The 13,061-nt window shown below is 45.6% G+C and overlaps 2 protein-coding genes across 11 annotated transcripts; one reads left to right on the top strand and one right to left on the bottom strand.

The window, feature by feature from the left end:
- Positions 1-11: 11 nt before the first annotated feature.
- NIT1 (nitrilase 1) lies at positions 12-2,958 on the top strand. 8 transcript variants are annotated; one of them, XM_008580214.1, is made up of 7 exons: positions 12-112; positions 653-751; positions 1,016-1,270; positions 1,381-1,484; positions 1,706-1,839; positions 2,020-2,145; positions 2,415-2,958. In XM_008580214.1, exons 3-7 carry the CDS (start codon positions 1,026-1,028, stop codon positions 2,679-2,681), a joined length of 876 nt encoding a protein of 291 aa, XP_008578436.1. In that variant the 5' UTR covers positions 12-112; positions 653-751; positions 1,016-1,025; the 3' UTR covers positions 2,682-2,958. The 8 variants fall into 8 exon arrangements, with proteins under 8 accessions (XP_008578436.1, XP_008578441.1, XP_008578440.1 ...); XM_008580219.1 differs by having other exon boundaries at positions 16-65; positions 684-751; XM_008580218.1 differs by having other exon boundaries at positions 16-96; positions 684-751.
- A 269-nt stretch (positions 2,959-3,227) lies between these two features.
- On the bottom strand, positions 3,228-12,853 carry DEDD (death effector domain containing). Of its 3 annotated transcripts, none has more exons than XM_008580211.1 (6): positions 11,598-12,853; positions 11,375-11,407; positions 5,794-6,182; positions 5,489-5,596; positions 5,041-5,187; positions 3,228-4,424 (listed from the first exon to the last, which is right to left on the bottom strand). In XM_008580211.1, the coding sequence occupies exons 3-6, from the start codon at positions 6,116-6,118 to the stop codon at positions 4,048-4,050; spliced, it is 957 nt and encodes a 318-aa protein (XP_008578433.1). In that variant the 5' UTR covers positions 6,119-6,182; positions 11,375-11,407; positions 11,598-12,853; the 3' UTR covers positions 3,228-4,047. The 3 variants fall into 3 exon arrangements, with proteins under 3 accessions (XP_008578433.1, XP_008578434.1, XP_008578432.1); XM_008580212.1 differs by having other exon boundaries at positions 12,630-12,853; XM_008580210.1 differs by having other exon boundaries at positions 11,375-12,853.
- Between the last annotated feature and the right edge of the window lie 208 nt (positions 12,854-13,061).

Here is a 13,061-nt window from a genome sequence, read left to right as displayed (position 1 = left end):
GGCTCCTCCGGCTCCAGGCGGCTCTTCGGGTCTCTTCCTGTGAATGGTTCTGGCTGTAGCTTCATGTAGGACCTACTCCCTATTCGGCCGGCCGCGGTGAATTCCACCTGCGGTACTTTAACTTGTGCAAGAGATGCTGCCCCTGGGAGAGGCGGGGAAGGATGGGTTAACTGGAGGATGGGGGTGCGGATTGGGATCTGGGTTTCTTTACCCCTGCCCACCCCCGGGTGGTGGGGAACGAGGGAGGGTGAACTTCCCCTCAAAGATTCTGGTGTAAGGGAGGAAATATGCTCAGAGTCAAGAAAGCTGTGCCAAGTGCACAGTCAAGGAGAAAGGCTTGGGAAAATCAAGGAAGTTTCCCGTAGATGACTTTTGAGCTGCGGAAACGTTTAGCAGAGAAGAGCTTCAGCTTAATGTGAGGTCACTGGAAGATGAGGTATTCAGGCGCCAAGCAGAGCTCCTACCTCCATCTTTCCACTTGATGAACTTTTCCCGTAGCCCGTAATTACGTAAAAAGTGTTTTTGAAGACTTGGGGGGGGGGGTTACTTTCAGGTCCCATTCAACGTTACAGAATGAAGGGAGGAGTCAGAGAAGCCTATAAATTTATTGCTTGAGGGAGGGGCTGGTGCCCTGATTTCTCACCTTCCTCAGGCTGGGCTTCATCATCAGGCCTTCTCAGCAGCTCCTGCCCCTTCTTCTGTGTCCTGGACTCCGGATACCTCAACTCTCAGTTCATTGTGTTCAGCCCAGGTAACGTGTTTTGTTATGTCCTCAGTGCCTGGCACATAGTAGATGTTCAATAAATGTTTGTTAAATGGATGGTGGGAGACAGGGGTGTTAACCATCCACAGAACATTTGATTGGTGAGCCCCACTAGCCCTGGGTCAGTGTGCCCATTAAGAGCAGAATCAAAAGGAAGGCCAGCCTTCCTGCCTCCCCATTTGAGCCCCTTATCTTTAAACTTGGGTTTCCCCATGCTAGGAAATCTGAGAATCCTGCCTGTGCCATTCACAGGCCCAGAGCCATGGCTATCTCCATTTCCTCCTGGGAACAGCCCCTGGTGGCTGTGTGCCAGGTAACATCGACACCAGACAAGCAACAGAACTTTAAAACATGTGCTGAGCTGGTTCGAGAGGCTGCCAGACTGGGTGCTTGCTTGGCTTTCCTCCCTGAGGCATTTGACTTCATTGCTCGGGACCCTGCAGAGACGCTACGCCTGTCTGAGCCACTGGGTGGGAACCTTTTGGGAGAATATACCCAGCTTGCCAGGTATCAGGGAAAGGGGGAGGGAGAGGTAGAATCTTTGTTGTGCAGTGTCTCTGGATTGCTAGATATGAGAACAGAGCCTTGAGAGAGTTGTCAGTGTCCCTTCCCCCCAGGGAATGTGGACTCTGGCTGTCCTTGGGTGGTTTCCATGAGCGTGGCCAAGACTGGGAGCAGACTCAGAAAATCTACAATTGTCATGTGCTTCTGAACAGCAAGGGTGAGACTTCACAACCCTTTAGCCTGCCTCTTTCCAGGCTTTTCTACCTAAACTTAGATTTTCCAGAATTCTGTTTTCTCAACTCATTTCCTTGGCCCAAGGTTTAGGGGCGTTTGTACTTTTGTTCCTAGCTTTTAAACTCTTTCTTCCTTGGGAGAAAAGGAGCTAAGCTGGACTTCTAGAGCACCAGCACTGGGTATTCCTTCTCCCTCTCAATCTAGGATCAATAGTGGCCACTTACAGGAAGACACATCTGTGTGATGTAGAGATTCCAGGGCAGGGGCCTATGCATGAAAGCAACTCTACCATCCCGGGGCCCGGTCTTGAGTCACCTGTCAGCACACCAGCAGGCAAGGTGAGAGTTGTGAGAGGATGAGGGTGGGAGAGGAACAAGAGGGAGAGGAATAGGAATACTCTGAAGTATTCCTTCAAAGCAGTAGAGGTTATAAAGCCCTAAGGAATTGGGAAATGGGGGTATGACCAGGTGCCATGACAAACAGGACAAGGAGGCTAAGTAGGTTGTTTTTCATTCCAGATTGGTCTAGCTATCTGCTATGACATACGGTTCCCTGAACTCTCTCTGGCATTAGCTCAAGCTGGAGCAGAAATACTTACCTACCCTTCAGCTTTTGGATCTGTTACAGGCCCGGCCCACTGGGAGGTAAGAGGATACCTGTTCAAAACATAAGGGCCTTCTCTTAACCTCATTCTTCTCACTTGGCCCTACCAGTTGAAAGATTTTCTTCCCTTTCCCATCTAGTGGGGAAGTTCATCCCCCAGTTGTCTCCCATTACAGAGTAGTTAACATAGTACATCATTACTAGGCAATTATCATAATGGTCACAATGGGTAGACTGGCCTGTAATGTCCATCTTTCATTTCCCACTAGCTGCTAACATGTATATAAGTGAACACACATGTCATCCCCAGGTATTGCTGCGGGCCCGTGCCATTGAAACCCAGTGCTACGTAGTGGCAGCAGCACAGTGTGGACGCCATCATGAGAAGAGAGCAAGTTATGGCCACAGCATGGTGGTGGACCCCTGGGGAACAGTGGTGGCCCGCTGCTCGGAGGGGCCAGGCCTCTGCCTTGCTCGAATCGATCTCAACTACCTTCGACAGTTGCGCCAACATCTGCCTGTGTTCCAGCACCGTAGGCCTGACCTCTATGGTAATCTGGGTCACCCACTATCTTAAGACTTTTGCCTTCTGTGAGTTGAGACCCCCATAGTGAGCTGGTGCTGCTGTGACTTGTAGGCAGGACCCAAGCGCAGCTCCCCTCACTTGGAGAACCTTGACTCTCTTGATGGAACACAGGCTTAGCTTCTTGGCAAAGAAAAAACTTTCACCTGAGCTCAGATTTCAGTTTCAGAAAGGTGGAATTTTATATAGTCACTGTTTATTTCATGAAAACTGAAGTTATGCTGAGGGCTGAGCAGCACTGGCATGGAAAAAATATAATAACCACAAAGTCTGTGTCTGGACATCTCCTTTGAGAGCTGGAAGGGAAGGTGATATTGTACAGCTGACTAGGCTCCAGTTCTAGGCCTCCTGACTCATTTAACATACCTCCCTACCTAAATAAAAGTGCAACACTCAGTGCATGTCCCAGCCCCATTCTCCCAAGTGTGGGAGTGGGAATAGGGGTAGAGCAGCAGAAGGAAAAAGGAGTTGATACTGAATTACTTCATTTTCACCTATGATGCCCTTTGCCCAAGTCAGAAGAAAACAAAGGGGAAGGGCTGCAGGGTACATTATTTATTTTCACTTGAACATGGAAGGAAAGTATCACACTCCCCCTTCCCCTTTTCAGGGGGAGTGCATTTTAGTCAACAACCTATTCTCCCTCCACATTGTGTATGTGTGTACACATACACATCACAGTTGGGAGAGTTGACTAGGCTGACCCAGTCCTCTTATTACTCCCTTGAAGAGGATTTGACAAAGGAGGGGAAGGAAGGAGCCACACCAGGCAGAGGTTTCAAGCCATGGAATGGAGAAAAGAAGGCAGAGAGGAGCAGCACCAGAGGCCAGGAGAGAGTGGAAAGGGCCACAGCTTGTTTTTTAAAAACTCTGTAATTTGGAAGAGGGTAGTGATTAATTTCCAAAATACACTTCGGAGTCCCACCTTCCACATAGCTCCCTTACTCACAGCCCTTTGGTTTTTCAGACAAATTTAAGAGCCCTCATAAAGCCAAAAGTATTAATAACCCCCTCAATGCACCCAAAAGCAGTGTTCACTTCAATCTCTTAGAAAGACTATGTTCTATAGACTCTGCGTCTCCCTACACATTTGTCTTTCGGCTCAGTGGTAAGGTGGCTGTAGAGACACACATTAGGGGGTAAGTGGAAAAGGGAAACAAAGGGAAGCCCAAGCACATGGGTGCGGGGCGGGGGGTGGGGTGGGGGAACACCACTTCCACTTTCCTTTGTCTTTTCCTTTTAAAAAAAAAAAAAAAAGGCAGGGGTGTGATTGGTTGGAAAGGTAGAGAACAAACCCCAGAACAGTATGTAAGCTCCAGAGGTGGGTGGTGGGAACAGTCCCCAGAGAAGGGGGAAAAGGTCAGGGCAATGCTTGAAGCATCAAGTTCCTCAGGAGTTTCTGTCGGCCCAGCTCATAGTCCTCCTCATCCACGTTCACCAGCAGCTTGATGGCCTCGTGGCCCACAGCTTGCTTGAGGGAGTCTGTGATGAAAACACCTTTAAGTGCCTCTAGTAATGAGCCATTGATGTAGTCGCGCCAGAATGCGTCGAGGTAGGTGAGCTCAGAAAACTTGATGTCACAGATGATGGAGCCCAGGTCCCGGGACTTGAGGATGGTGTTGGCCTGGTTAAAGCGCTCAAACTGGCGCTCAAGTGGGTCCTGCTTGTTAGAGAAGACGTTGCCCTGCAGAGCAGTCTCATGCTGGCAGTATTCAGCCCGAACCCGCAATCTGATGTCTGTGGGAAAGAAAAGAAATGGAGAAGAGGTTACAGTGAAGGATGACTTTACAACCCAAGTTTGAAAAGCTGAAAAGAACAGCAGAGGCTGACTGATTATCTCAGTTGGTTAGAGCATGGTGCTGATAACACCAAGGTTCAATCCCTGTACCAGCCAAAAAAAACCAGCAGAATAGCAAAGTAGGGAACATCACCTGACAACTTCTCTACTTCCCCAGGACTAGTACTTTTCTATGTATCTCTGAAATCCTTGCCTCAATGCAGGAGGGACATGCCCCAGTCAGCATTATTCCCATCACTCATAAGTAGCATCTTGCTTATAGGAGATATTTTCCTAATTAACAGGCACAGAAGTTAATTTTAATACTCTGTATCCTACAAAAAGGAAGTCATAATGGCATGCCTTTGATCTAGTATTAACTAAAATGAGTTGAAAAGTACCCTGCCATAAAGATAAAGAGGAGTTCTCCCACCAGGGACTAAACCATTCAGCCTCACTTTGCAACAGCAATCAAAGTGAGCCTTTCTGAATAGCATAAACTGCCCCAGTGTCCCAGCAGTTCTTTATACTTTCCCTCAAGTCTACTCCACCTCTGGAACCCTTGAACTTTCTCACCACATGTCTGCTTTTCCTTGGGATCTGGTGTCACTGACTTCCGGCGTTTTCTCTGGCTCCCAAGCGTGGCTCTCCCTCGGGCTGGCCGCTTGCTACACATCTGAGGACCCGAAGTGGGGCAGCACACCACAGGATAGTGGGGAGGCACTAATCAGGAGGTAGAAACAGAAGAAAACATAGTAGGGCAAAAGTAGAAACACTTCTCTTAGAACTCTGATCATTTAGACTTAGCACTAAAAGCAGTATCAAAAATGTGACCTGAAAGGAAGATACAATGTGAAAGCAAATACAGGACTTAAGTGAAGCATTAATACCACCTGACTTTTTTATGGGACTAGGTGTGGGAAGACAACATCCTTAAGTTTAAGCTGGCAATGCCAGGAATAGGATGGGATCAGTATCCTTTTACTTGATTTATAGAAATTTGGAGGAATTAATATCATCTCACCTGTTTTAGGGGGTTGGGGAGGCCTCGGTTCTGGATCACTGAGGGCTCGGGGGGTCACATAGCGAATAGATGTCTCCTCCAGATACTTGTCTACGAGATCAGGGCACACTGTAGGGGGAGAAGGAGTCATTCAGGAAAAGATTCACTGCTCCCTTTTTCCAGTCCAAACCTCCAATGGGTCTCAACTTATTCTCCTAGTACTCTCCAGGTCAATGCCTCCTCCCCCTGGATTCTGACGCTGTTCACTCCCGGCCTCCCATACTCTTCCCTGATTCCAGTGTCCCCAGCTCCCAGTACACCCTCACCAGCCCGTCTCCTCTTGAGGGTGACATAGGGCAGCAGGTCATGGCGAGTGATGATGCGCAGCAGCTGCAGCACTTGGCGAAAGTTGCTCTCATCACAGCGGCCCTGGCGCTCCAGCGCCAATAAGAAGTCACGTCCATTTCGGATGAGTCCACGCTCGTGGTCATCAATGACATCAACAAAGAGGAAGGAAAGCACACGCACATCTCTGTGCGTCAGGTGGGTGCCCACGATGTCAAACATGCGGTGCAGGCTATACAGCCCATGCTCCTGCTCACCATGCTCTTCTGGCCACACCTGGCTTGCCCGCCGCTTTAGGCCCGCCATGCTGGGGGCTCAGGTATGCAATAATTTCCAGAATCCTTGCTCAGCAGCTGCAATATCCACTGTACTGTAAGGACAGGGAAAGAACCTGTGAGTCATTCAATGGCAGGAACTAGTCTTATTCATCCTTATATTTCCAATGCCTAACACAATGCCTGGCACAGTATAGTGTTTAATACATGTTTATTAAATTTTAAAAATAAACCCTATAGCTCTCCATACCCAACAGATGCTTTCCTAAGTCCAAGTCCAGAGCCTGCCAGAGAAATATAGTCACTACCTGTAAGTGACAATGTTGTATGCAATTATAATGCTACATATTCAGCAAAAGTTGCTACTAGATATTACCCTGATTGTTCCTCTTTCTTCCAAAATTCTACTTTTGGTGCTCTGAAAACTGTGTTCCCTCCTCTAACCAGTTCACCTCTTAAATACAGGCAAAATTGAAAAGAAGTAGAGAATTCACTCTTAACTCTAATATGTACCTAATATGGAATTTAGGGAAACTGAAAATCTTTAGAATTAGAACTAGTTTAAATTTTAACTATATCACTAACGAGCTGTGTAGCTTCATGACCTTAAGTAAGTCATTTAACTTCAAAGTCTCAATGTGCTCATCTATAAAGCAGGGATGAAAGATTCTACTCCTCAGAGTTGTTCAGAATCCAAAGAGCGGCCAGCCGCCGCCCAAAAAGAATAATCCAATGAGAAGGGCTGGCCAGTTAGCTCAGATGCTTAGAGCGTGGTGTTGATAACACCGAGGTCAAGGGTTCAGATCCCTGTACTGGCCAACCACCAAAAGGAAAAAAAGAAAGAATTCAATGAGAAAATACATACGAAATCACTTTGTAAACTTGTATATAAATGGCTGTGGAAGAGATTTCAAAATATAAGCATCCTTGACTTCTGCAGCCCAGACTCATCCCTCTTCAAAACTATCCTCATTTTCCCCACAATCCAAGTCCAGAAGCATAACTGCTCAGAAGGTTAATCAATAATAATCACCAAAACTTGCACATTTAAATCAACAAAAATTTATTAAGTTCGTACATTGAGTATTCTTGTAATTCTCCTATTGAATTCTCCTACTTGTATTTCCTTGATCTTTACACCACTTGGATATACCAACTTTTAACCTTTTCTCATGATGTCACTTATCAGTCCCCTGTCAATGATCATTCACAGTTTTGTTCATTATTTTGAACTATATTTGAATTTTATTCATTATAAAATTTGGCACGGATTCACAAAGTTCCTCCATCATCCTGGGTAACATCAGTGACCCAGTCATTAACCAATCCTCAAATCCAACAACTTCCACCTCCGCTCTAGTAACACATGCTTACTGCCCCACCGGACAGGACCACCCAATACTGTCCCACCCTCTGACCACACCTCCAATCACCCAATCGATTCTAAATTCCTGTTGATGCTACTTCTAAATATTTCTTAAATCTGCCCCACCTTTCCACCTCCACGGCCACCACCACTGCTCTGGCTCAGATCCCAATAATCTCTCACATGGACTACTGCAAGCAACTGTGTGTTTAAGGGTTCCTCCTACCACCAATCTTCACCCACCTACATTCATTCCCCACGTCTAGTTGAGTTAGCTGTCTAAAATGCTAAGTTACAACACATAACTTTCCTGCTTAGGACTGGTCAGTCTACAGCCCCCTCCTTACCTATAACACTACAAATTCCTTATACAGCACACCAAGCTTTCCGAGATCAGGCCTACCTTTCCAAGCTCATCTCCCACCACATCCAACTTTTTATTCTCTAACATTATCAGTTTGTTTATAGTTCAAATACATCATGCAGTTCATTTCTCTATACCTTTCTTCGGGCTATTTCCTTTGCCTAAATACCCCTCTTCTTTCTCTATTCCACACCCTCTTTTTCAGATGGCTAACTCCTACTCATCCTTTAAGAGTCAGCTCAGATGCCATCTTTAAAATGCATTCTTCATACCCCCATGCTGGGATAAGTAGTCCTCTTCTGTGCTCTTTTGGAACACTGCATGTTTCCTTTATACCATTTATCATGGCGTACTAAAATTATTTGTGTACTTATTATCCCATTAGATCCTACGTGATTCATGGAGAGGGACTAAATCATATTCATCTTTATATCTCTAGTGCCTAGTAATGGACAGAGCCTGGCACACAGTAGTAGAAGCAACCTGATGTTGAACTGAACTTTATCTGTAAGAGATCACCACACATGAAAGTCTAAGGACCCCATTAAAAGTCTTGAGAGGACCCCATTAAAAATAAACACATGTAACTTGGTTACCATCTATATATTCTGCTTGCCATAGTCTCCTCTACACTGCAGAACTACCCACACCACACCACACTACGCTACTCAACAATAAGATAGGTTGCTCTGTCCATTTCATACACTAAGAAACTAAGGCTAGGCTAGGAAAGAGAACAAAATTATAAGCTACTTCAGAAGCTGATGGGGACTCAGAAAGCTGAAGAGCAAGTAGGACCTGGTCCTCTCTTCCTCAGTAAAATTAAGATGGAAACACAAGAGAGACTCATACCCTTAAGAAATGGGGAGGTACCCCTTGAAATCACTTAAACCCAAACCATTAGTTCTGATATGTGGAAAGAAAATATAACCCAAATATAGTTTTGAGAACCCGGATGCCCCATCCAAAGCATGGGAAACAGCTGGGAAAATACTATTCGACTGTAGGCTGTTTTTTCTTGTCTCTTCCTCTCTTCTTTCACCCACTATTGTCACTGGGTACAAATGGAGGTGCTGAAGAAAAATAACTTCTTGCTCATAAAAGGCAACATGAGAAAACTGAGCCTCCTTAGTGCCCCTTCAACTTCTCCTTGTTCCCTATCCCACCTGTTCCTTTTGGCCAGCTGTTGATTATGAGGATCACAGAGAAAACAGATGGGCAGGTTTCACATTCAACCAATTAGAAAACCAGGTTACTCCAGAATTTCCTAATTCAAAATAGCTTGAACCCCAGGAAATGAATATTGTCCCCACATTACCTTGCCACTGGAAAATGAGGCAAAGTATGGGAAAATACTATGGTCTTAATTATGCATCAGTGAATGCAATTCTACAATAGACTGCAATCCCCTGAGGGTTAGTTAACTCCCTACATTTGAGAGGAAAAAAATAAAAAACAAAAAAACCCCAGCCATCTTTGAATCCTAAACCCCAGGCTGGATTATCCAAGGTACTAGGAATTATCAGAGCTTCTAGGTCAGTGGTCCCCAACCAGGGGCAAATTTGACCCCCAGAGGACATCTGGCAATGTCTAGAGACATTTCTGATTGTCGTGTCTAGGGAGAAGGAGGGGTGTTACCAGCATGTAATGAGTAGAGGCCAGGAATGCCGATAAACATCCTATAATACACAAGACAGTCCCTCACTACAAAGAATTATCTAGCCCAAAATGTCAATAATGTTGAGTATGAGAAACCCTATTCTAGGTGGAGCATGATGAAAGGTCAAAAGAATGCATGTAGCTTTCCACACTAGATCTGGAGAAGGAAGCCATTTAGTTGCTCCAACTCAAACCCATCAAATAATATTTCAAAAGAAAAGAAAGACACGTCAGACATAGGCTCATTTAACTCATAAGTCCAAGTAACAATACGAGTTTCATCCCACTCCAACACTGGCTCCTCTATCACCTGCTGTTGCAATTCAGGTGAACAGCAGGTGGTAGGGCTACACTCTCTTCTGCCCCATCCCAGGAGGTCTACTTTGACCTAGTTCAGTCTGGAGTTCTATGGGGATAAGAGAAATGCCATTCTCTGCAAGATAAACAGAAAGGATCCTGCTCTTAAGTCTCAGGATCATCTTTAAAGTCCTGAAACTAGACCAGTATCAGACCCTTCCTTGTTATGTCGTTGATCAGACATATGCTGCTTATTCAATGTGAAGCAAAATGCAGAAGTAGTATAAGTTTCCCAAAGCCATGTCCTTGGGAGAAATGTCAGGAGGATAACAGGCAGGCAGGCAATAGGTGGCCCTCCCCACTTAATTATCATCTAGGATGGTAAGTTCACTCACTCAGCAACCCAGATGGGGGTCCAGGAATCTATCTAACTTCAGCATTAAAAGAACGTGACCAACTTCCTCTTAAACCAAAATGTACTCAGTTTTCTGTGGCAGTGAAGTAAGGGAGCTCAGCTTAAAATATAGAGAGCCTAGATGAAAGGTTATCAGAGTGGTGAGGAGCGTGTACCTCTTTAAACAGAAGATTAGAAAGAACTTGAGTCTTGGTATTTGAAACATTGCCACAAGGTACCAAGAGACAAACATTCCAGTAAATAGAGTCCTGATCCCACTGGCTGGTCTGGCTTCATTTGAGATACTAATATATGAGTCTCTCTTACAGTTTCCCAAGAATAATTCCTGATTCTGATGAATTGCTGTATTTTCTGGGGTTCTAGTTGTTTTTTTTTTGTTTGTTTTCTTCAGAGAGGTCCAAGTCAGCCAAGGATCAACTGACATGTCTATGTATCTACAGGATTTCCTTCTGATTGGTCATTCTCTACTGGCTTTCCACTTCCAAGCAAAGTCTAGTCTCGTCCCAACCAGGGATGATATCTGTACTTTTTGAAGTACTTGACTCAGAAGCCTTTAGAGGAAGGCCATGTGGAAGAACTACAGATATTTGACTCTCTCAGAAGCCCTTAGAGGAAAGTCAGGAAGAAGAAATAAAAAAGAGTGATGTTTTGAAGCCTAAAATGAAAACTACATGGAAAATCTTAAAGATGGCTGAGTACATAATGAGCTTTCTTGCTGATGGGACTAGGAAAATGTAACCAAATATCTGTCAGTCAGAATTACATAGTATGTTTTCAAAAGAAGATTCCAAGAATCCTGAACAGCTGGAAGGAAGAGTAAGCTAGAGGAAAAGCCTTCCCACAGAAGTAAGGTGTCTCAGCAACCCTCCAAGGGCAACATTTAGTAGACAATGTACTAGAGTACAGCATTCCATATGTAAAAATGTTTCAGAACTGACCAAGACTAGATAATAACAAACCAAAACTGGGGGCTTGTCCAAAGACACCCAATTTCCCCTTTCTTTTCCCATCTATCTACAGTTACCTAAAGAGATAGCGATTGCAACAGATCTTATGCATTCAGTGGGGTAATGAAAACTCATTTTCCCTGGCATCTATCCCATTACTGGGCTCAACCACAGTACATTTCTCATGCCATTTCCATTCCTTTCCATTGTCTGAAAACAATAAAAAGTTCCAGACTTACCTGTGCAAGAGACTTAATTTCCCAGGTCTCCTCCTAGCACAAATTTCAAAGCCAGCAGCAAAACAAAAACAAATGGGGGTGGGGGGGGAAGAGTCAATATTTAGGCTTTACTTCGAAACCTCAAAGGCTCATAGAATTAGTCAATCTCAGCTGCAAAACTACAGACAAACCTAAAGCCATTTCAATTGAAATAATCCACTCCAACATAAAGGAGACAACTCACCCCCCAAAAGTCTTCTCTCTCTACTTGTCAATTCACAATTCGATACCAACTTCAAGAACTTCTGATCTCAATTTCTGATGACAAGAAAGGTCTTAAATTCAAAAACTTCTGGGAAAACCGATTACTCTCTGACACGTCACTTTCCTCTTCAATTCCTTATTCTACCTATTTTGTTACAATATTGACTTTCATCTTTAAAGAAAACTGGGAGGAAAGTGATTACAGACCAGAACTATCTTCCAAATTCTAACTTCATCCTTTCCCTTAACTAGCACACGAGAACAAAATATCTACTGAGGCATACATCCACATTTCACCAGGGAACGTTTTTTCTATTTATGCATATTGACCCTGTCCCTCCTGGCAAAAAAAGGGTCTGGAAACTCATTTCATTAGCCTCACTGCCTAGATGCATTCTGTCTTTTCTGTTTCCCTCCTCAGACTTCCAGATCCTCCACCTTAGCAATATAGTCATGTCTGTACCCACATTCTTGTACTGCTAATTGGTAAAAGCTAGAATAGTCCTTTACTCCTCCACACTCGGGTGACACCAGCTTCCCCATTTTCCCTTCTTTTCGTAACCAGGAAAAACAAGAAAGCAGAGTTAGCTAGGGAGCCTTTTGGAAAGCAAATCCAGTTGAATCGTCATCCAACCCCAATTCTCCAAACCCACATGACCATTCCCTTCTGCCCTTCCCACCCTATTAAAAGCTAAGGGCCTGGCAATTAGAATTAGCTGCAACTGATGCTGCTTAACTCTGCTCTCTCTTCCTTTCCACAGGGGAAAGGGAAACCCTATCACCCGTGCAGCTCCACTGTCCTATCTCCCATCCCATTCCTCTTCCTCCCAAACTTTCCTCCCAGTCTCTCACTTTCTTCATTAGCTCGTCACACCGACAGTCTTTCCATTCCCCAAACCTTCGTTCTCTCCTTTTCCACCCAAATTCTACCCTAGGCCCTTCCCCCTCCCACCTCCAACTTAACACTTTGAAAACCTTTCCCCCCGGCAAACGTCTTAAGTCCAATTCTCACCTTTTCCCACCTCCTCACAACACCCCTCACAAGAGTCCAGTCCTGCCTCCAACGACATGCCACAAGCCCCTTCCCCCTCACACCCTCAGCCTCTCTCTCCTGCTCCCACCCCCTTCAATCCGGCCGGATCCCAGCCCGACTCCGCACCTCGGCCTCCCAAATACCCCTAGGCTGGCCCAGTCCCGGCCCTTGTTTACGCCCCTCCTCATGCTCCCACTCCTCCGCCTCAACCCCTGTCCTCTCCCACAGTTGCCATCTCCCCTGCACACCCCCCTCGACTGCTCCCCTCCCCCACCTCGCAGCGTCCCGTCACCTCCCTCTCTTGAGGTTCTCAGGCTGGACGTCGCCACCGCCTCCCCCTTCCACTTTCCTTCCCCAAGCCCTTTGCGGCCCCGCCCGGCCCCGCCCCGCCCCGTCCCGTTCGACTCCCCC

This window comes from Galeopterus variegatus, unplaced genomic scaffold, assembly GCF_000696425.1.
Source record: "Galeopterus variegatus unplaced genomic scaffold, G_variegatus-3.0.2 Scaffold2044, whole genome shotgun sequence".
NCBI lineage: Eukaryota > Metazoa > Chordata > Mammalia > Dermoptera > Cynocephalidae > Galeopterus > Galeopterus variegatus.
This window is presented reverse-complemented; position numbering and strand designations above follow the sequence as displayed.

Coding starts and splice junctions, on each gene's coding strand:
- DEDD (XM_008580210.1), bottom strand. CDS start 6,118: ATGGCGGGCCTAAAGCGGCGGGCAAGCCAGGTGTGGCCAGAAGAGCAT. Junction 5,188..5,488: donor TCCCCAACCCCCTAAAACAG/GTGAGATGATAT, acceptor CCTCCTGATTAG/TGCCTCCCCACTATCCTGTG. Junction 4,425..5,040: donor CAAGGAAAAGCAGACATGTG/GTGAGAAAGTTC, acceptor TCTTTCCCACAG/ACATCAGATTGCGGGTTCGG.
- NIT1 (XM_008580214.1), top strand. CDS start 1,026: ATGGCTATCTCCATTTCCTCCTGGGAACAGCCCCTGGTGGCTGTGTGC. Junction 1,485..1,705: donor TGTGCTTCTGAACAGCAAGG/GTGAGACTTCAC, acceptor CTCTCAATCTAG/GATCAATAGTGGCCACTTAC. Junction 1,840..2,019: donor TCAGCACACCAGCAGGCAAG/GTGAGAGTTGTG, acceptor TTTTCATTCCAG/ATTGGTCTAGCTATCTGCTA.